The 17,666-nt window shown below is 40.6% G+C and overlaps 4 protein-coding genes and 1 pseudogene across 5 annotated transcripts; 3 read left to right on the top strand and 2 right to left on the bottom strand.

Moving 5' to 3' along the window:
• Positions 1-1,611: 1,611 nt before the first annotated feature.
• On the top strand, positions 1,612-2,968 carry LOC115378304 (DELTA-sagatoxin-Srs1a-like). 2 transcript variants are annotated; one of them, XM_030078508.1, is made up of 3 exons: positions 1,612-1,737; positions 2,046-2,170; positions 2,387-2,968. In XM_030078508.1, the coding sequence occupies exons 2-3, from the start codon at positions 2,067-2,069 to the stop codon at positions 2,811-2,813; spliced, it is 531 nt and encodes a 176-aa protein (XP_029934368.1). In that variant the 5' UTR covers positions 1,612-1,737; positions 2,046-2,066; the 3' UTR covers positions 2,814-2,968. The 2 variants fall into 2 exon arrangements, with proteins under 2 accessions (XP_029934368.1, XP_029934369.1); XM_030078509.1 differs by having other exon boundaries at positions 1,613-1,733.
• A 767-nt stretch (positions 2,969-3,735) lies between these two features.
• On the top strand, positions 3,736-4,966 carry LOC115378303 (DELTA-stichotoxin-Hcr4a-like). Its single transcript, XM_030078507.1, has 3 exons — positions 3,736-3,869; positions 4,069-4,173; positions 4,389-4,966. The coding sequence occupies exons 2-3, from the start codon at positions 4,070-4,072 to the stop codon at positions 4,837-4,839; spliced, it is 555 nt and encodes a 184-aa protein (XP_029934367.1). The 5' UTR covers positions 3,736-3,869; position 4,069; the 3' UTR covers positions 4,840-4,966.
• Positions 4,967-5,388: 422 nt separating this feature from the next.
• Positions 5,389-7,309, bottom strand: LOC115378009 (endonuclease domain-containing 1 protein-like). Its single transcript, XM_030078120.1, has 2 exons — positions 6,951-7,309; positions 5,389-6,557 (listed from the first exon to the last, which is right to left on the bottom strand). The coding sequence occupies exons 1-2, from the start codon at positions 7,290-7,292 to the stop codon at positions 5,940-5,942; spliced, it is 960 nt and encodes a 319-aa protein (XP_029933980.1). The 5' UTR covers positions 7,293-7,309; the 3' UTR covers positions 5,389-5,939.
• Positions 7,310-9,934: 2,625 nt separating this feature from the next.
• Positions 9,935-14,881, top strand: LOC115378145 (UDP-glucuronosyltransferase 1-5 pseudogene; annotated as a pseudogene).
• Positions 13,296-16,939, bottom strand: LOC115378179 (C-type lectin domain family 4 member M-like). Its single transcript, XM_030078362.1, has 6 exons — positions 16,856-16,939; positions 16,553-16,669; positions 15,411-16,181; positions 14,586-14,737; positions 14,294-14,421; positions 13,296-13,516 (listed from the first exon to the last, which is right to left on the bottom strand). The coding sequence occupies exons 1-6, from the start codon at positions 16,884-16,886 to the stop codon at positions 13,348-13,350; spliced, it is 1,368 nt and encodes a 455-aa protein (XP_029934222.1). The 5' UTR covers positions 16,887-16,939; the 3' UTR covers positions 13,296-13,347.
• Positions 16,940-17,666: the final 727 nt, after the last annotated feature.

Genomic DNA, 17,666 nt, shown 5'->3' with positions numbered 1-17,666 from the left:
AATATTAAACATACAATATAAATGAGACACAGTACACTCCTAGGACAGTATAGTCCCTTCGAGGTATATAAACACAGAGACATGTAAATGTCTGCGGCTGCGGCAGCGAGGAGGAGCACTGTGTCATCGTCTGCAGGGACTCTGAGCCACACTGAGGGAGAAGAGCCAGTGGTGGCTGAGTCAGTGCCACTGTCAAGGCCTGACAGATGACTATAGGAGCGGGCAGGAGGGTTCCACTTTGCTGCCGGCATAGAACGTTACTGTCCTGTGGCTTTGGACAACCAACCTATTGAAGTCTGTAAGACCCCCCCCAACACCACCACCACCACCCCCGCATGCACTTGATGCACATTTAGTATAGCTTGAAGTGGACATTTTAATTGGATGTTTTATCCTTTTAATTAATGCATGGAGGGCGGCACGACGGCTCAGCGGCTAGCACAGCAAGAAGGTCCTGAATTTGATTCCCAGGCTTTGCGCTTTCTGTGTGGCGTTTAGACACTTTTACTCTAACAGACCAATAACATGCAATTCAAGTGGAGTGGAGACTATATTGCCTGTATGTGTAAAAGAGATTGTGAATGTAATACAGTATTTGAGTTAATCCGGTGATGGATTCATGACATGTTTAGGGCATATCCCTGCGTTTCACACGGTGCATGCTGGAAAAGGCTCTGTGAATAAGAACAGGCAGGTGAAGACCATGAATTAATGCATGCAGCCTCACCAAATATAATCTATTTAAAGTTGATTATGTACTGATCCTGATTAATGCGTGCACTCAAATGTTGCCTAACCTACTTCATTACCACCAAATGCTTTAGTTTGGTAATGCCAGTTAAACTTTATGACCCCTCATGTACTTTTGAGACCAGAATAACCAGAATAACTGTCAGTGTCATAGAGACTAAACTGAATTCATAATATATTCCCACACACCCAATTGATATATTATGTTTAGTTCTTTCAGGTGATGTGATGTGTGAGGGTAGGACTTGGCCCAAAAAATGAGTCATCAACAGAGGTATTCATCACTTAAGGCGTGCGCTTGCAAACACAACAAATCCATGCTGACTTTCAGGTTTTTTTACATGACAACAGGCCAGCCAGCCTGGTCCAGCCCATGCTTATGTAAAGAGCGTTTTGCAATTTATCATTCATTGCAGTCTTGTCACTTAATAATCGTCAGATCTGTCATTTTTTTTCACCTTAGACGAAACAGCATTCTTGTGTCTGTCAAAATTTTCCATTGTGTACATGCTTTAGCAAGAAAACACACACTTTGCTAGAGCATGAAAAGCCAACTCAGCATTAAAACTATCACATAAATACTACATTATTGCACTACCAATGTTAGCTCATCATACAGTTTTGTTAACTGTACATGTTTGTTGGATATAGGCCCATATGACAGTAATCATATGAATACCATCACTAAAATTATGCCAACAATGCCTGATCATCCTTTATCTATTTTCCACAGTACAAACTTTAATTATAACTTTACTGAGTGAAAACAGAATCATTTACCTTATGTGACATGCATTTCACAATCTACTGAAAAACAATGAAAAAACAAGCTCTCAACAGTTGCAGACACACCTTCGCTCAGACAGAAGTGAGGTGTGACTGTGTTTCTGAGGGGGGGTGTGACTTTGCTTTTGTCTCCATACCAAACCTGGAGCTGTTGTCAGAGTTCTCTCTGCTATCCTGTGCGTGTGACTTTAAGGAAAGTAAGTAAGTATACTTTGAGTTAATTAGACGGTATTTTTTTTTTTTTAAGTTAACACTGGTTTGAGAAAGAAATGTATGCAGGTAGTCTGATTTGAGATGTGTTTTGTGCTATAGTCCAGGTGAAATACTGTGGTAATGTAATGTGATGTGTGATGGTCCATCTGAATTCCTTTTAAGAAGGAATATTGGAGGCATACTCTCCAGAGACCATGCAATAGTTATGGGAAGGACTTAGTTTATCACCCACAGTTGTGCAGTGTGGGGTGTTTCTGTTTTCTCACAGCTCCTCTCTCTGCCTCTACTCCTATTAGCCATCTGCACCAGCCGTCAGCATGCCTGAGACTGCAGAGCACCATGCTGCTTCTCTCACCACCAACCGCAACTGCACCATAGAGATCACCAATGTCACCTCCGGCTATTGTCTTGTCAACCCAAAGTAAGAGTTACTGTAAGACAATGCTGATTTTGCTAAATTGTCAAAGCTGCTTTGCTTTGTTTGTTTTGATATTTTCATTTCATTGTGTGTGACCTGATAAAAAGCTGAGATCAGGATTAATTTCTGATCACCAGCATTTATAATTTAGATGCTCTCTATGAAATACCTGAAGTTATTCATGATTGCATTTAAACATCTGCCTCTTTTGCCCACTAGAGTGTACATGAACAGTGGCTTCTGCTACAGCCCTCCTCAGCCCACTGTGCGCACCAACATGAGCGAGGTGTGCTCTTTCACCAAGGACGACAACACAGCATCAGGGGCTGTGGGTGTCGTCACCTACGAGCTGTTTGACATGCTCAAGCGCCACTGCAATGAGGTGATTGCTGTCATGTTCTCAGTGCCCTTCGACTATAACTTCTACAAGAACTGGCTGGGGGTGGGCATCTTTGAACACACACGGGCCTGCGATGAGAAGCTTTACTCACACATGTACAATGATAAGGATTTCACCAATTTTGTGCGCCATGAGGCCGACGGCTCAGGTGTGACGTATGTTGGCAGGATGGTTGATGTGAGAGCCACCATGTCCAATGAGGGCAGGGCTATCATAAAGCTGGAGCTTTTTGACAAGCTGGACTGATGAGACTGATTGCAGTGCTGTAAGAATGAGATGTGTATCATTCATTGAAGGTTATCATTGCAAGTTGGAACAGAATTTGAAAAAATAAATCTGTAAACCTAAACACAGTTTGTCTGTTGGGTGCTCTAAATGAATAAAATAAACAGTATCATCAATATCTTGTCCCTGACATTTTTTGTGTCCTTGTTTATTTGAGCAGATAACTAATAACACAAATGATCTATTAATTTCAGATTGCATTGAAAATACATCATAATATCAAACATATTATTATTTCAAACACTGACACCTTTTTCTGTTAATTTCAGTTACTTAACATATGTATCACATTTTGGATGATATTGCCGGGATTACTACTGGTGCATTCATAACATACTTTCTCAGGAGAAATGGTCATTAAACAGTCATAGAAATGTGGATATAATGGCCAAGCAAGTAGATGCAAACAACACAACAGTGAAATGAGTTCAGAAATTCGCATCCCTTTACTTTTACCTTTGAAGCTAAGAAAAGACAATACTTTTACCAGATATAGAAATGGTATCCAGAATCCCAGATCACATTTATTTGCACATTGCATTATAGTCTATATATCCCAGATCTATTTTGGATCCATTTATTTCATTGGCTGCAGTATTATTCAAATCTGCAAAAGTTTTTTATGCAAAGGTTTCTCACACTTTAACCCCCCCGACCCTCCCCTCTTTGGGCAGTAACAATAACATAACATTTTAACAGGTGTGGTTGTGGTAGACACTGCTGTATGGTGCAATGTTGCGGAAACTGAACAGACAATTTCATGCCCTTGCAAGGCGACAGGAGTGTGTTGTTTTTGTCAACACCCTTTGCCGCCATACCTCTCTCTGCATACCTTGATGGAAGGAGGAGGGAGATCAAGGGTGGAACAAAACAGAGTAGGTGTGTGCTTGTGGTGGAGGCAGGTTTTGGGTGGAAATCTAGTGTCATGCATTCCCCGACAAGAGTGATCTGAGGACTGAGCCCACAGTTTCAGATCTGACATTGTCTGTGCAAGCAACGCAACAGTGATTTACACAGGTAAGCCAATTTATTCCTATGCTACACTTTTGGGCTTTATTGTGCAAATAACTGACAGATATGACTCAGTGAATTGCATCTGAGAAAGATTCACCACCATTCATCTGTATTATAGGTGCTGTTAACAATAATCTGTTGAACTACTCCACTGCACTGCAATGCAGATGTGTAATTTTCACACCTTTATGCAATAAAACAGAATGAGTGAAACAGCAGAGGCTGTGGCAGCTAACCTCAGCAGCCGAAGAAATGTTACCATCGAGATCACCAACCTCACCAGAAACTACTGCCTAGCCAACCCCAAGTAAGTGCAAGACTTGCCAAATCCAACAGTAGAAGACTATAGCACTGGGAAGTTCCCAAGTCTTATTTTGTGTAACTTTGTGCATGTGAAGTGGGCATTGTTGAGATTAGATTTTTAAAATTTTTAAAATGTTTTATTTATTTTATTTTTTATATATGAAAATGCTTTGGCTTTGGCTCTTACTTTAATTATCTCCTCACTCCTTTAAAAAAAAGGGTTTTCCTGGATAGTGGCAACACCCATATCCCACCACAACCCACGGTGCGCTCAATGAAAACTGAGGTGTGCAACTTCAGCAAAAGTAGTGCTAAAGCTTCTGGTGCTGTGGGTGTCCTGACCTATGACCTGTATGAGAGGAGTAGGAAGGGCTCCATCGAGACAGTGGCTATCATGTTCTCAGTGCCCTATGACTACAATCTGTACAAGAACTGGTTTGCTGTCGGAATCTACAACAAGGGCAAAGAGTGTGACGAGGCTCTGTACAAAGAGATGTATTACGGCAAAGATCAGAAGGGCTTCGTCCGGGAGAAGGCAAATGGTTCAGGCATCACCTATGAGGGCAGTTACCTGGACATCAAGGCCGGTATGTCTCCACTGGGCCGGGCCATAATGAAGGTGGAGGTGTGGGACAAGCTCTTCACACCTGCAATGAAACAGTCTTGCTAAGCTGTTCATTTGTGTTGACATAATGCCAATTCAGACACCAGTATGTGCTGTTAGATGTGTTCAATCATTTGTACATGTGTGTTGCAACAACATTATATTCACTGATTAAAAATCATAATGAAACTGTTACGACTTGTTATGTGTCTTATTATGATGAAAGAAATCAAGCTGTTTTGGTGGAGCTTGAGCGTGATCTAGTCCAACTGTTGGGACAACATAATTTTTAACTAAATGAGTCGCCTCTACTCCTTACTGCCCTGTCTTTGTTCATGTTTTAAATCACAAACTCACAGTTTGACATATTTACTAGATGTTAAGATACCCATATTTCAAAGGTACTCACCTGTTGTACAATTTAGGCTCAACCTCAGCCTTCACCATCAGTGTCACATGGTCATTAATCTGATTCATACAAAATAGTTGGAGGTGAGATGCCATTTAAAAAATAAAAATCTACCAAACCCATTCAAATATAACCTATTTAAAGAAATAACAGAGAAATTACATGCGCAATACATGTTTAATGAATGAAAATTTTGATGTGCACGGTCAAGACATCATTCTAACATTTCTTTCAATCAGAACTCATCCACCAGAACTTGAAAAACTTGATACCAAAATCCTCTTAGGTGCAGTTTAAAGTCAGCAGAGGCTGACCTGAGAACAACCGTCAACTGGCTGTTACTATCAAATGCTAAATGTGCTGCACAAGGGCATCACCTAGTGGTACAAAGAATTTAATGCAAGCATGGCTGCAAAATTAGTAGTTTTAGTTCCAACACTAGGACAAACAATACATATATAGGCTTATCAAACAAAGAAATACCATTACACATATGGTCTAAAAATATAGATTTTCAGGCTGCTTGATATGTACACATCTTTACTAATCATCATGAATTTTACTAAATTAATGTCTTCCCCCATACTAAAAGAGTCTTCAAGTCTGTTTTAGTTCTACTTTGGATCATGGACACGTACAAACTGAAGGAGCACAATGTGTGATTTGAATGAGATAAAATTAATATCCATTTGGAAAAACAATTGGGCAGCAACCTGGTAACAAATCTATATTTTGCTGTGTCTGCACTAGTGTATGATCACACTGATCCGGTGCACTGTTCATAAAAAACACTGACAAGAGTCCCAAACCTGTCCTTCAGATACATCTCAAGTGTTGCAAGTGGCATCTGCCTCACATCATATCCCATGAACTCTTTCTTAGCTGTCTTATCAACAGGCACAATCTCCTCAGTGCTGTTGCGGTCGTTGCGGCCGATGGCAGCGTACGTAGGAAAGGCCTCCTGCAGCTCTTGTGGAAGACTGTTGTTGTAATTTGGGCAGCAGTAGGCTGACCAAAGATATTCAGGAACTGCCACACGATTGTGGAGCCAGGGCTCATCTTGCTGGTAAGGGATGATCCCAGTCACTATGTAGGCCTCTCCAAGGCAGTAAGCTGCCAGGGTTTCGTTAATAGTCTGCTCCAAAACCTCCCAGGGCCCGTCATTAGACCCTGCCTTCTGAGGAACTACATTGGTCAAGGTGAATGTGGAAGCGCGATCCTCGTGACTCTGGTGGTGCAGGCTTGGGTTGAGGTGGCCACGGGTATAGGTAGAGTTAATGTAGTCCAGCTCCACTGCCTGGCTCTCCACCACATTCTGGTCCACAGGGCCCGGAGGGAAAGGTATCATGTTGCCATCAGCCGCTGGGTAGGCTAACTATGGCGGGGGACATATTTAGGATGGAAGCAAACACTGATAAGATTGGCTACATGTTCAAAAGCCCTTAAATTGCATTCTGTAACACCCTACATGCTTTCACAAACTCACTTCACACAAATGTACTTCACACTGAAAATATTGACAACAACAGCATTTTTGCAGACGAGGCACCATGAGGGACAGTTCTCTTTTAGGGAGAATCATTTCCTCATTTTTTTTGATTGACCAATAGTTACTGTCTGAGGACACTATAACTACAGCTAAATTGTACCATCAGTATCTCACACATAATGCAAACACATATTAAAACATGTAACTTGAAGACCCAAGAGAGCTGAAGTAGCTGCCAAATTGAAACACCTATCACAAGTATATCATAAGTATCCTTACCTGGGGTTCAAACTTCCAAGAAGCTTTTGGCCTCTTCCCAGTTGGTACGCTGTATAAGTAGGCTGAGAACCAAGGGGAACGACGCTGGCGATTGTATAGTGTGGCAAAATGGTACTGGTTACAAAAACGCTGGCAGACTGGGGTTCCTGCCAGGCCTTTGGGGGGCCAAGAGTTATAGAAGAACTGCAGACATGGAGTGAAATCCCCAACATCAGCTCTACACAGGATCCACCCTCCAGTAAATGCAAGGAGAGCCACAGCCAGACCATGCAAAGGTGTCATAATGTAAAGGTTAACAAAAGGCGGTGAAATCCAGCTCTCAAACGCTCTCTGATGTGTCATGCCTTCACATACTCAAAAATGACATCCAATTGAGTGCAAAATCATTTTGCGAGCTGTTCCCTTTTAAATAACACATGACCTCCAAGGGAAAGAGGAAGCAGCTCAAGCATGTTCTTTCTGTAGTCCATCTGGCCAAGAGAAACTCCCACTGAATTTGCATACTAATGCAGTCTAGTTTTGCAAATCTCTCCTGAGGCATGAAATCAGAGGGCCAGGACACTGCAATATCATCAAGCTTCACAGCCTGGACACATGGCTTTTAGTCTTTATAGTATTTTGGCATTAGAACTGCATGAAATATCTTGTGAAAAGCACCTGTGTAAATAGACAAAAAAGCCACAGAGTAAAAAAACAAAACCCAAGTAAACACGTTGCAGGTGCATGCATCCTGTGTGTGGCTATAAAAATGCAGTCTACGGAAATTCAATTACGTAACTAAAGTGAGTGTTATTTTGAAATGTAAAATAAAAGCAGCAGCTTCCTGCATGAAGCAGGTCATGATTTCTGGACCATCTGAGAACTGTTTCTGTTACACAATAACTATCAGGGTTGACCCATGTAAAATATTCACATTTTAATATAACCCCAGGACACTGTTTCTCCTGTAACTGTTTTGTTTCTGTCACATGCCTGGTCACATCACAGTCATTTAACATTACCATGCCATGTGATCATTTTTAGAGCCAGAGCAGCCAAAATGGGGCAAAAGACACAAATGGCAGGCAAAACATGGAGCCTAGATGGAGCAATGCACAGTCAACCTGTCAGTCATAAGGGAAACACAATCTGAAACAGTCCCTCATATCCTCGCAGTGCCACAGTTATGTATTAATAGTCACGAGGAACCACATTAGAAGGAATGGCATTATTTAGTGAGATCATTTTTTTTTTTCTACAAAGAAGTCACTTGGTAGTCTTGATTGACTTATATGAGGATGGGATGTTGTTGTGTAGCCCGGCACTAGATGGCATTAGAGGATCTGTTTCTGCCGCAGTTTCTGAATCGGTTTCAAAATCCACCTGCAGTTTAGGGCCACATTTTGTTGTCTTTTGCCTCTTCTCTCCTCTGCTGTTTCCTAACAGATAGACAGCTAGAAAAAAAAGAAGAAGAAATAAATTTACATTGACTTTGCTGTATATACTGTAACACTTTTAATTTGACATCTGAAAATATGCATGGAAATGACCAAGAGGTGCAGCTGATCTTGCATAGTCCACCATGGATAAATATAATAATAATAGATATTGGAGCCAGTACTGTTCACTATGTTAATAATCTTCTTTCTGTCTTAAACAACTCTCATGCCCATCTTTCTGTGGATGACACAATTATGTTTTGTTTTGCTGCTTCTGTACAGCAAGCCTTGATGGACCTGCAGTTGTCTTTTGATCTTTTGCAGGGTGCCCTCTCTGATCTTAGATTAATATTCAACTCAAAGAAATTAATAATTACAACTTCTTTATCTCCACTGTGTATAGTGCCACTATTAAGTCAATGAGTATAATTATCTCAGAATCTGGCAAGATGAAAGATTGTCATTTTATATGTCATATTGATAGTCTTGTTTGGAAATGAAGACTGATGAAGACTGTCCTAGATTACAGTGATGTGATTCATGGGAATGCATCTCCCTCCATGCTTAAAATGTTGGACGCTGTTTAGGATTCCCCACTCTTTTTTATTTCTGGAGATGCTTATCATTCTATCTTGAAATTTTCATGTGGGTTGCTTCTCTCTCTCTCTCTCCTTCCTCTCTCTCTCTCTCTCTCTCTCTCTCTCTCTCTCTCTTTGCGAAATTATTCCAAACATCCTTGTCTGGAATGCTGGACCAGACATGACATGCACCACAAACTACCTCACGCTTCAAATTCCTCGGGAGTTAGGACAGACAGCTTTCAGATACAGTGCCTCATCGACTTGGATTAAAAGTGTTTGCTTTCTTTGGGTCAGTTTAGACCTCTTATCTCGAGTCAAGAAGTCATTGAGTCATTGTGCTTATTTTAAGCAGCCAGATGCTGTTTTGCTTGTATGTGTGTAAGTGTATTTATATATTTTTCTAACAATGTTTCTTTTCATCCTTGACGTTATATAAATTGTTTGCTTTGTGTATATCTCAGCACCATTGGAAATGAGGACCAGTCCTCAATGTGTCTCTGAGACTAAATAAAGGTTTGTCTATATGCTCAAAATACTTAATACAAAAGTGAAACATTTCTGTATTTTACCAGCCAATATTTTCACTTATCCGGATACATAACACTCTACAGCAAGGAAAACATATTTGAGGGTCTATTTTTTTTTTTTTTTTTTTTTTTTTTTTTTGGTCTCATGGAAATATTTGTTGGGTGTGTAAGTTCATTCTGGGGGTCACTGTACTGGCTCAGGAGTGACGCTGAGGAGGATATGGAGAATTTGTTTCTATATGTGTGTGTGTGTGTGTGTGTGTGTGTGCGTGCGTGCAGGAGAGTGAGAGAGAGTGAGAGAGAGAGAGAGGGTGGGTGGGTTCTGTAGGAAAATTGTTTACTTGTTTAAGGCCGTATCCCTCCCCCTCTGACATTTTTTTTTTCTGTCCTGCTTTTAAGCTACTCGCTTAAACTACACACATCTGCAGTCCATTTTGAATGATCTTTCCTCTGAGAACCACTTCTCTCCTTATTTTTCAGCACAGTACTCTGCCATGGTGTTTAAATCTGTTTCCAAACCACGAGTTGGACTCCACTAAGCCAGGGAGGGCTCAAAGTACATTGCTCCACATTTGTAGGGATTGACGGTAGGTTAAAACGCTTTTTGATTTCCTGCAACGCTTTTAAAACACAAATGGTATTGCTGTGAGATGCTGAGACACCATTAGTGAAATCTGAGTCTCTTTTGCTGACTTCGTGAAATTTGCAACCCCACCTCTGCTGGCCTCTAAATGATTTATGTTATTTTTCACTGGTTTTCTATGAAATGACTGATTTGAGAGCATGGGCATATGTGGTTAGATTTTCTTTTTGGCTTTCTCATTCTGGACCTGAGTGAACAGGAAATATTCAGAAAGGAAACTGGCTCACAAAGGCATGCCTTTTGCACTTTGTGCACAGACATTGTCCTTAGTGTGTGTTGGTTGGGAGTGTCTCTGTTAGCAAATCACTGTGCTGCTGAATACAGACAATGAGATTAGTAGGCTAACCACGCTGAGACCAAATATTATTCTGCCCATGCATTCCACAGATCTGTGGTTTCTTAAAGCAACACTGCCACTTTTGATCATGCTTTTCCTCACATGAGTTATCAGTTCAGTCAGTTAACTACCAAAGTTTAATGTTTTGATACCCATAGTGATTTCATGAGGAATTCCCAGCCAAGAATTATGAACAATTGCATTTTCTTCTGTGTGGATAGTGATAGTTTTCTAGGGGTGTTGGTTTTTATTTTTGCAAGCAGAAAAAGGGAATACATTGCTGGTGACTGCTGGGCTGTACTATGTAGTACTATGTTGTGCTATGAGAAATTATACAACAAAAGCTCAGATTATATACTTGATCAATATAACATCTCAACAATGAAGAAATTAAGCCATCTTATCAACTCTTCATATCTGATCCCCTTTCTTTCTTTCTTTCTTTCTTTCTTTCTTTCTTTCTTTCTTTTGTCTGTATTTTTTTGTACTGATTAATTTTTCTCAATTGAAAAAATTAGTATCCCCATGAAAAAGTGAAGTAAAACAATATTCTGGCAGGTATATCCCAACACTTGTTATGCCTGTTGTGCCCTAAGCAGTTTTAACTGGTTAATTACATTTGAAACTTAATAGAAATCATTAATACAGCAAAAAGATGTGTTAACGGTCTCCTTGTAGAGGCATGGTTGGTGCAAAATTGAAAATGACTGCATTAATGTTGCAGTATTGTGCCTTTACTCACAGACATCTGGCATCCATTCTTCCTAGAGCTGAACCATGGGGAGCCTTCCAGGAGCTACTTTGTTGCTGCTGCTAGTGAGTGTATGCTTCCTGAGTGGCCCAGGTGTCCAAGGTGGTAAGATCCTGGTGTTTCCAGTGGATGGCAGTCACTGGGTCAACATGGACCTGCTGCTCCAGAGCCTCCATGCCAGGGGTCATGAGGTCACTGTGGTCCGCACCGCCACTAGCTGGTACATCAAAGAAAAGGCACCACACTACCACTCCATCACTATCACACTGCCGGAGGCCATCAGCATGGAAGAACAGGATTTCTTTGTAACCTTTCTAGTCAAGATGTTGGCGATCCAGAAACAGGGAGCATCTGTAATGGCCTTCCTCTCCTTCCAATGGGAAATGCTAACATCATTGTCACAAATGCACTATCAGGCTTCCCAGCTTGTGGTGGAGATGTTTGAAAACAAGTCTCTAATGCAGAGTCTTCATGACACTCAATATGATGTAGTTCTTTTGGACCCGGGATTGCCCTTTGGGGTTTTGGTTGCTCACAAACTCAAGTTGCCTACTGTTTTTAATGTGAGATGGATCACCAGTGGAGAAGGCCATTTTGTGGTGGCTCCCTCACCGGTGTCCTATGTTCCAACCTCTGGATGTGTAGTATCAGACAAGATGACTTTTTGGCAAAGGGTCAAAAACATGTTCCACTATCTCCTCAACATATGCATTGATAGATTTATTGTAAGCCCTCACTATGACAGACTAGTAGAGAGATACTTTGATCCAGATGTGAGTTTCTATCACCTTTTACAAGGAACCGACATTTGGCTGATGAGGATGGACTTTGTCTTTGAGTTCCCTAGACCTACAATGCCAAACATTGTTTACATTGGTGGTTTCCAGTGTAAGCCTTCAAAGCCTTTACCTCCAGAGCTTGAGGAGTTTGTTCAAAGCTCAGGAGAGCATGGGGTCATAGTGATGTCTCTAGGCACATTGGTTAAAGGTCTACCTGTGGAGATTACCTCAGAAATTGCTGCTGCCTTTGCCCAGCTTCCACAGAAGGTCATATGGAGGCATGCAGGGGAGCGTCCCAGCAATTTGGGCAACAACACCCTGCTGGTGAAATGGATGCCCCAGAATGACCTCCTGGGTCACCCAAAAGTCAAAGCCTTCGTGGCCCATGGTGGTACTAATGGGATCTATGAGTCAATTTACCATGGAGTACCAATCATAGGCTTGCCCCTTCTTTTTGACCAGTTTGAGAACCTTTTGAGATTGGAGGTGCGAGGGGCTGCTAATGTGCTGGATGTGACAAAACTCACGCGTGAAAACTTTCTGGAAGCATTACAAGAAGTTCTTCACAATCCCTCCTACAAAAATAGCATGAACCGTCTTTCTGATCTCCATCGGGACAGGCCAATGCATCCACTGGATACCGCCCTCTACTGGATTGAATTTGTTATGAGGCACAAAGGAGCTTCACATTTACGCACCGAGTCCTATAAGATGTCCTGGTACTCATATCATTCTCTAGACGTTATAGGCCTCCTCCTGGCCGTGTTGCTGATGCTCACTGCAGTTACACTGGGATCAATATGGTTCCTGTGTTCACGACTGTGCAGGAGGAGAAAACCCAAGCAGGAGTAGCCACTGACGGCTCATTTGAGGTTAATATCTATTAAAATGAGCAAGTCATCCTGCACACACATACACAAAGAAAAATGCAGCCTTACCCAAAGAAACTTGGATAACTCTGTGTTTGAGTGTGTGTATTCCATTTTATTGACAGCACTGTGGAAACCTAAAATTTATAGTTTTATTTGCACTGTATTGTAATTTTGTAAACTTCATAATAGGAATAGAGTCTATAAAATTTAGACCTGTCAAAAATTAAACCACTCCTTGTAAGTTGGTGCAGCCTGTCTTTACCTGCTCCAACAGAGTGCTGGACATTTTCAATACTGAATGTCAATATTTTTCTTTTCTTTTGATCTATGATATGTAAGCTATAATTCATTCATACAGTACAATCTCAGCAAACTAGGAATCATCGCACTGATATCAAATTCCTGTAAACCACCGAATGAGTAAGAAAATGACACAGTTCAAATCATTTGTGGTATATTTACAATATGAGAAAAAAAATCGTGGGCATTTTAAACATTCTTTTCACAGATCCATCTATAAGGGGTGTTACAGGAGCCATCCATCCAGGAAGCGAGCGCTCTTTCTCTGGTATCAATATGTCCACAGTCCTCTCCTAAAGGATTATCTGACTTCCAGTCATCAGGCTCAGTCCCATGTCCTGGTCTGCTCAGCCAAAACCTAAAGAAATGATGAGAGCAACTGTGTTATATCATCCTATAAGTGTCACAAATATTGGCTGTAAGTGGATTACATTTCATTGAGCACCAGGATACTTATATCTTTTTGTGTAGTCAAATATTACCATGCGATATTTTAAAAGAGCTTAAACAGTAGATAAAGGTAAGAAGCTGATATGGTGCACAAGTAATGACAATCATCTCAATGGCTGAAAACCTTAGAGTTTCAGACCAAAATGAGATATGCACTACTTCAAATGAATGACCTGTGATATTAAAAAAATAGTGGCAGCACCAAGTTAAAATGGTGGTACTTTTTAAAGGATGCTAGAAAAGCTTGTTGATATCTGGTAATAAGATGATACAACTTTTATATAATAAAATGGAAATCTTGAATGATGAGGTAGTGATTTTTAGAATAAAACTAATTTATACATATCTCAATGAATTTTTCATATCAGAGGTGATTTCAACTGAAATACCTCTACACCTATTACAATTTTTTCTAGCCAGAATCTAGAATGATAAATTTAATCTTGAGTTCGACAGTGATCACGCACTGTGTCCAAGGTTCATAAAAATGTTTTTTTGTTTTGTTTTGTTTTGTTTTGCTTTGCTTTGTTTTGTTTTCCCACCATGTGGGGAAAGATTAATGACAAAGAAGTGAGCCATTTTTTCCCCTGACCCATAATTTGGATGTAAATATAGCATTATCTAATAATAATAATTACTACCTCTGCTGTATACCAATGAGAACTATTCTGAGGCCTTTACTCACTGCAGATCTGAAGTCACTGGGCTGCCATCCACCCACTGCCATTCACCTTCCTTCTCTGCATCTGTCATGCCGATCCACAGCCTGGTGTTGGTCTGGTCCACAGCCTGGCTGGTGGCAAAAATGAAATTCTAAAAAAGGAAGAAAAAATATTGAATAAGATGATGTCAACAAACTGTCAGTTCCCTCAGAAATGTACATTGTCATGTTTTACTGAACAGTCCATTTGCAGTTATGTTCTACAGTTATGATATGATCTAAACAAAGACGCATTTCATGTAATTTTGTCCCCTACCTGTTCCTGTTTATTGTCAATGATGGCCAGGTCACCCCCTTGTGTCTTGCACCAGGCTCTGCTGGACCTCCAGGTGAGCATGCGAGAGGAAAAGTAGTAGCACTTGGTCTGGAAGAGCGTCCAGCTATCATGACATTTTTTGCAAATCCGCTCTGTGGACAAAAATAAAGAATATGACATTTTCTCTGTCTAGTTTCCTGTCATTTTGACATGTACCACTGTTCAATCACTTCATGAATGACGCAGTACCTGAAATAAATGGGGCAATAACACTTGTGTTATTCCCCCAGACTGTGTATGTGTTATTTAATGTTAATGTTATTCCTCAGGTCTATCAATCCATATTTGTAGTCATGAACATGTCTCTCCCAAAGCCCGAAACCAGACAGGCGCCCTTTTGATATCATCAAGGCTTAAAATGTGGAGCTGGTCTGTACAGAACGAGTTAGAAAAGATGGTACAGGTGCACCCTTAGGGAGTACATTCCTGATAACTGTGCAGCAGAATAAAGTTCATTATCATGTAAAAAGTCACGCAGTCTGCGGATCCACAAAATCAGTCTCCTTTAACTTCTGAAACAGATTTCCTTTACTCTAAATTGTTCTGCACCATGGCCAGTGTGTCTTGATTGTAATACCAGTGTGAATTAATGTGTCATCAAAACTACCATTACCTGTCAACAGTTAATAGTATTAGCACAGTATTATGTAACAACTAACCAGGAGAAACAAAAATCAGCGTATTAACTAAATTCTTTGTTTATGTTAGTGGATGATTAGAGATGCTTGAGGAAAGTAAGAGGGAAGAAAAGAAATGCAGTTGTACCATTAGTCCTCTGATTCACCACAGGGCAGTAGAGGTCTAGAGAGCGATAGGCCTCCTTCACTGAATGCATGTCTGCCAACATCAAGTCCATCTCCTCTCTCCTGCTTTTCTCTAGCTCTGCTGCATGCTGCCCCTCTTGCTCCAGCAGGGCGCTCACGTCTCTCTTTTGCTGTTGAAGCTCTGCGACTGCCTCCTGGAGCTGCATGTTGTTTTGTGATGCCTTCTCACAATCGTCCCTCAGCAAGGCGTCTGCTTCAGTTCTCTCGCTGAGATGTTGGATTTCTCCCCGGAAGCTGTCACTCAGTTCCTTGAGCTCTCGATTCTTTTCCTTCACCTGAAACAGCTCATCACTCAGAATGACGTTTGTCGCCGAAAGGCTCTGTCGCTCCTCTTCCAGCCGGGTGTGGGAGGTGATCAGATAGGCAATAGACTGGGACATGTTCAATTTCTTTTCCTCCTGCTCGGTGCTGTGCTGCACCAGCTGGTTGTGGTCTTGTGTGAGCTCTGAGTTTATTGAGGTTAGATTTGCAATTTCCTCCTGTAGCTGTGTGCTTTCCAAACTCAAGGCCTGGTTCATGGAAGTGAGTTTAGTGAGGCTTCTATTGAGGAGCCTGGCCTGTTCATCCAGCCAGGCATTGTGCTCCTTTAATTTTTGGTTATCTCTTCTCAGTTCAATGTTTGCATTGGCAGCAGTGAGGTAGTAGTCGCTGATGTTCTGGTAGTCGAAGAGAAGATTATTCCACTCAGGCTTGTTGTCTGATTCCTGGTTATCTAAAAATTAAAAAGAGTATCACCACTTTTGTCCAAAAAAAAAAAAAAACACACTATACTTCTTAAGAAGAATTGGAAAAGGTTTAAGTTTTATAAATTAAAAGTTGGATTTTAAAAATACTATATATGTTCATATCATTATTATCATTATTATCTCTATATAATAAAAATAATATATGTTATAGTTGAAGTTTTGTGTTCATCCAGTGATTTAACTTACCTTCTATCTTTTAATCGATCATTTAATCTTTAATCCTTGTAGTATCAATCGTTATTGATTGGTGCTAATTTTGTTTTTTGTTTTTTTCAATGCCAATAACTCATTTTTGAGTGAAGCCCCTCTGAGTTATGCAGAAATAACTTGTACTTACACAAGATAGTAAGTGCTATGCTGGTCACAAGCAACACCAAGCAGAGTGTGGAGAGACCTGCAATGGTTCCAAGTTGGTGACCTGTAACTGGTTTCTTGGTGTTGGCGCCATCTGAGGCTGAAACAAAACAAACAAAGTCCGAATGATAAAAATGTAATCATGATAATCATGCAAAAAATAAAAAAATAAATAAATCATTATTATTATCGGTATGATTTAAATTTCACAAGAGTATTACCTCCAAAGGAAAACCTTATGTAACCTTATGCATATAACTGCTACTGAAGTAAATATTTACCTTACCTATTTCACGTTCCTGCTTGGTTGGTGTCATTGAGTTTCTTTTTGATGAAGGGTTATTAATCCATGGGAGCCACTGATGCCTCGCCATTTTACCTGAAGAGAATTACAAAGTCCAGAAAGACAGCAGCCTTTTGAGAGAGAGAAATAGAGCAACAGAGCAGAGGATATCCAGGAGAGCTGCCTGTCCAAACCAATTTATACAAAACCTCCCACTGACAAACATGAATTGGGTAGCTGTTAAATGTTATGCTGAATATTGGCTTTCATCCTGGTCCAAAACAATAAAAAGATGCATTGTATCTGAGTTACATTTGAGCCACAGGTGTGAGGTTTTGTTTGTGTGAGTTTGAGAGATCTTTAAAAAAAAAGTAAATGCCCTGTTTGCTCAATGTCAAAACCACACATTTTCACACCTATTGTTCATTGTATATCCCTAGACATGAAACATATGTAGACTGCAAAAACCACACTTGAAAAGCCTTTTAGCCCTGCTCAAAAAAGAGTTTCTGTGGTTTTCCTGACTCACAGTGCCAAGGACTACATTTCGTCACTGCTTCACTTGTGTTGTAATTTACGTTTATTGTAGCCACTGGCAGTGGGCGAGTTTTTTCATATTTAACATATAACACAGATACAATCGCTGGTATGGCTGTTGATGCCAGATCTATCAGTTCCAAAAAAAGACTGATTTCTTACCCTAGTGAATGTGAGTTCCAAGGCTGGGTCCACAGAGTGAAAATAAGTCAGCGGGACTCTCAGGTCGTTGGTGTTTCTGAGTAGATTCAGCCGAGGTGAGCTGAAGAACTGAGAG

This window comes from Myripristis murdjan, chromosome 19 (assembly GCF_902150065.1).
Source record: "Myripristis murdjan chromosome 19, fMyrMur1.1, whole genome shotgun sequence".
Taxonomy (NCBI): domain Eukaryota; kingdom Metazoa; phylum Chordata; class Actinopteri; order Holocentriformes; family Holocentridae; genus Myripristis; species Myripristis murdjan.
This window is presented reverse-complemented; position numbering and strand designations above follow the sequence as displayed.

What these genes read in the sequence shown, in the direction of transcription:
- LOC115378304 (XM_030078508.1), top strand. Translation starts at nt 2,067, where the DNA reads ATGCCTGAGACTGCAGAGCACCATGCTGCTTCTCTCACCACCAACCGC. An exon ending in TATTGTCTTGTCAACCCAAA is followed by an intron (nt 2,171 to 2,386) that starts GTAAGAGTTACT and finishes TTTGCCCACTAG; the next exon opens with AGTGTACATGAACAGTGGCT.
- LOC115378303 (XM_030078507.1), top strand. Translation starts at nt 4,070, where the DNA reads ATGAGTGAAACAGCAGAGGCTGTGGCAGCTAACCTCAGCAGCCGAAGA. An exon ending in TACTGCCTAGCCAACCCCAA is followed by an intron (nt 4,174 to 4,388) that starts GTAAGTGCAAGA and finishes TTTAAAAAAAAG; the next exon opens with GGTTTTCCTGGATAGTGGCA.
- LOC115378009 (XM_030078120.1), bottom strand. Translation starts at nt 7,292, where the DNA reads ATGACACATCAGAGAGCGTTTGAGAGCTGGATTTCACCGCCTTTTGTT. An exon ending in CTTGGAAGTTTGAACCCCAG is followed by an intron (nt 6,558 to 6,950) that starts GTAAGGATACTT and finishes CCCCCGCCATAG; the next exon opens with TTAGCCTACCCAGCGGCTGA.
- LOC115378179 (XM_030078362.1), bottom strand. Translation starts at nt 16,886, where the DNA reads ATGACACCAACCAAGCAGGAACGTGAAATAG. An exon ending in CATAGCACTTACTATCTTGT is followed by an intron (nt 16,182 to 16,552) that starts GTAAGTACAAGT and finishes TTTAATTTTTAG; the next exon opens with ATAACCAGGAATCAGACAAC. An exon ending in GGTGAATCAGAGGACTAATG is followed by an intron (nt 14,738 to 15,410) that starts GTACAACTGCAT and finishes TTTTGTCCACAG; the next exon opens with AGCGGATTTGCAAAAAATGT.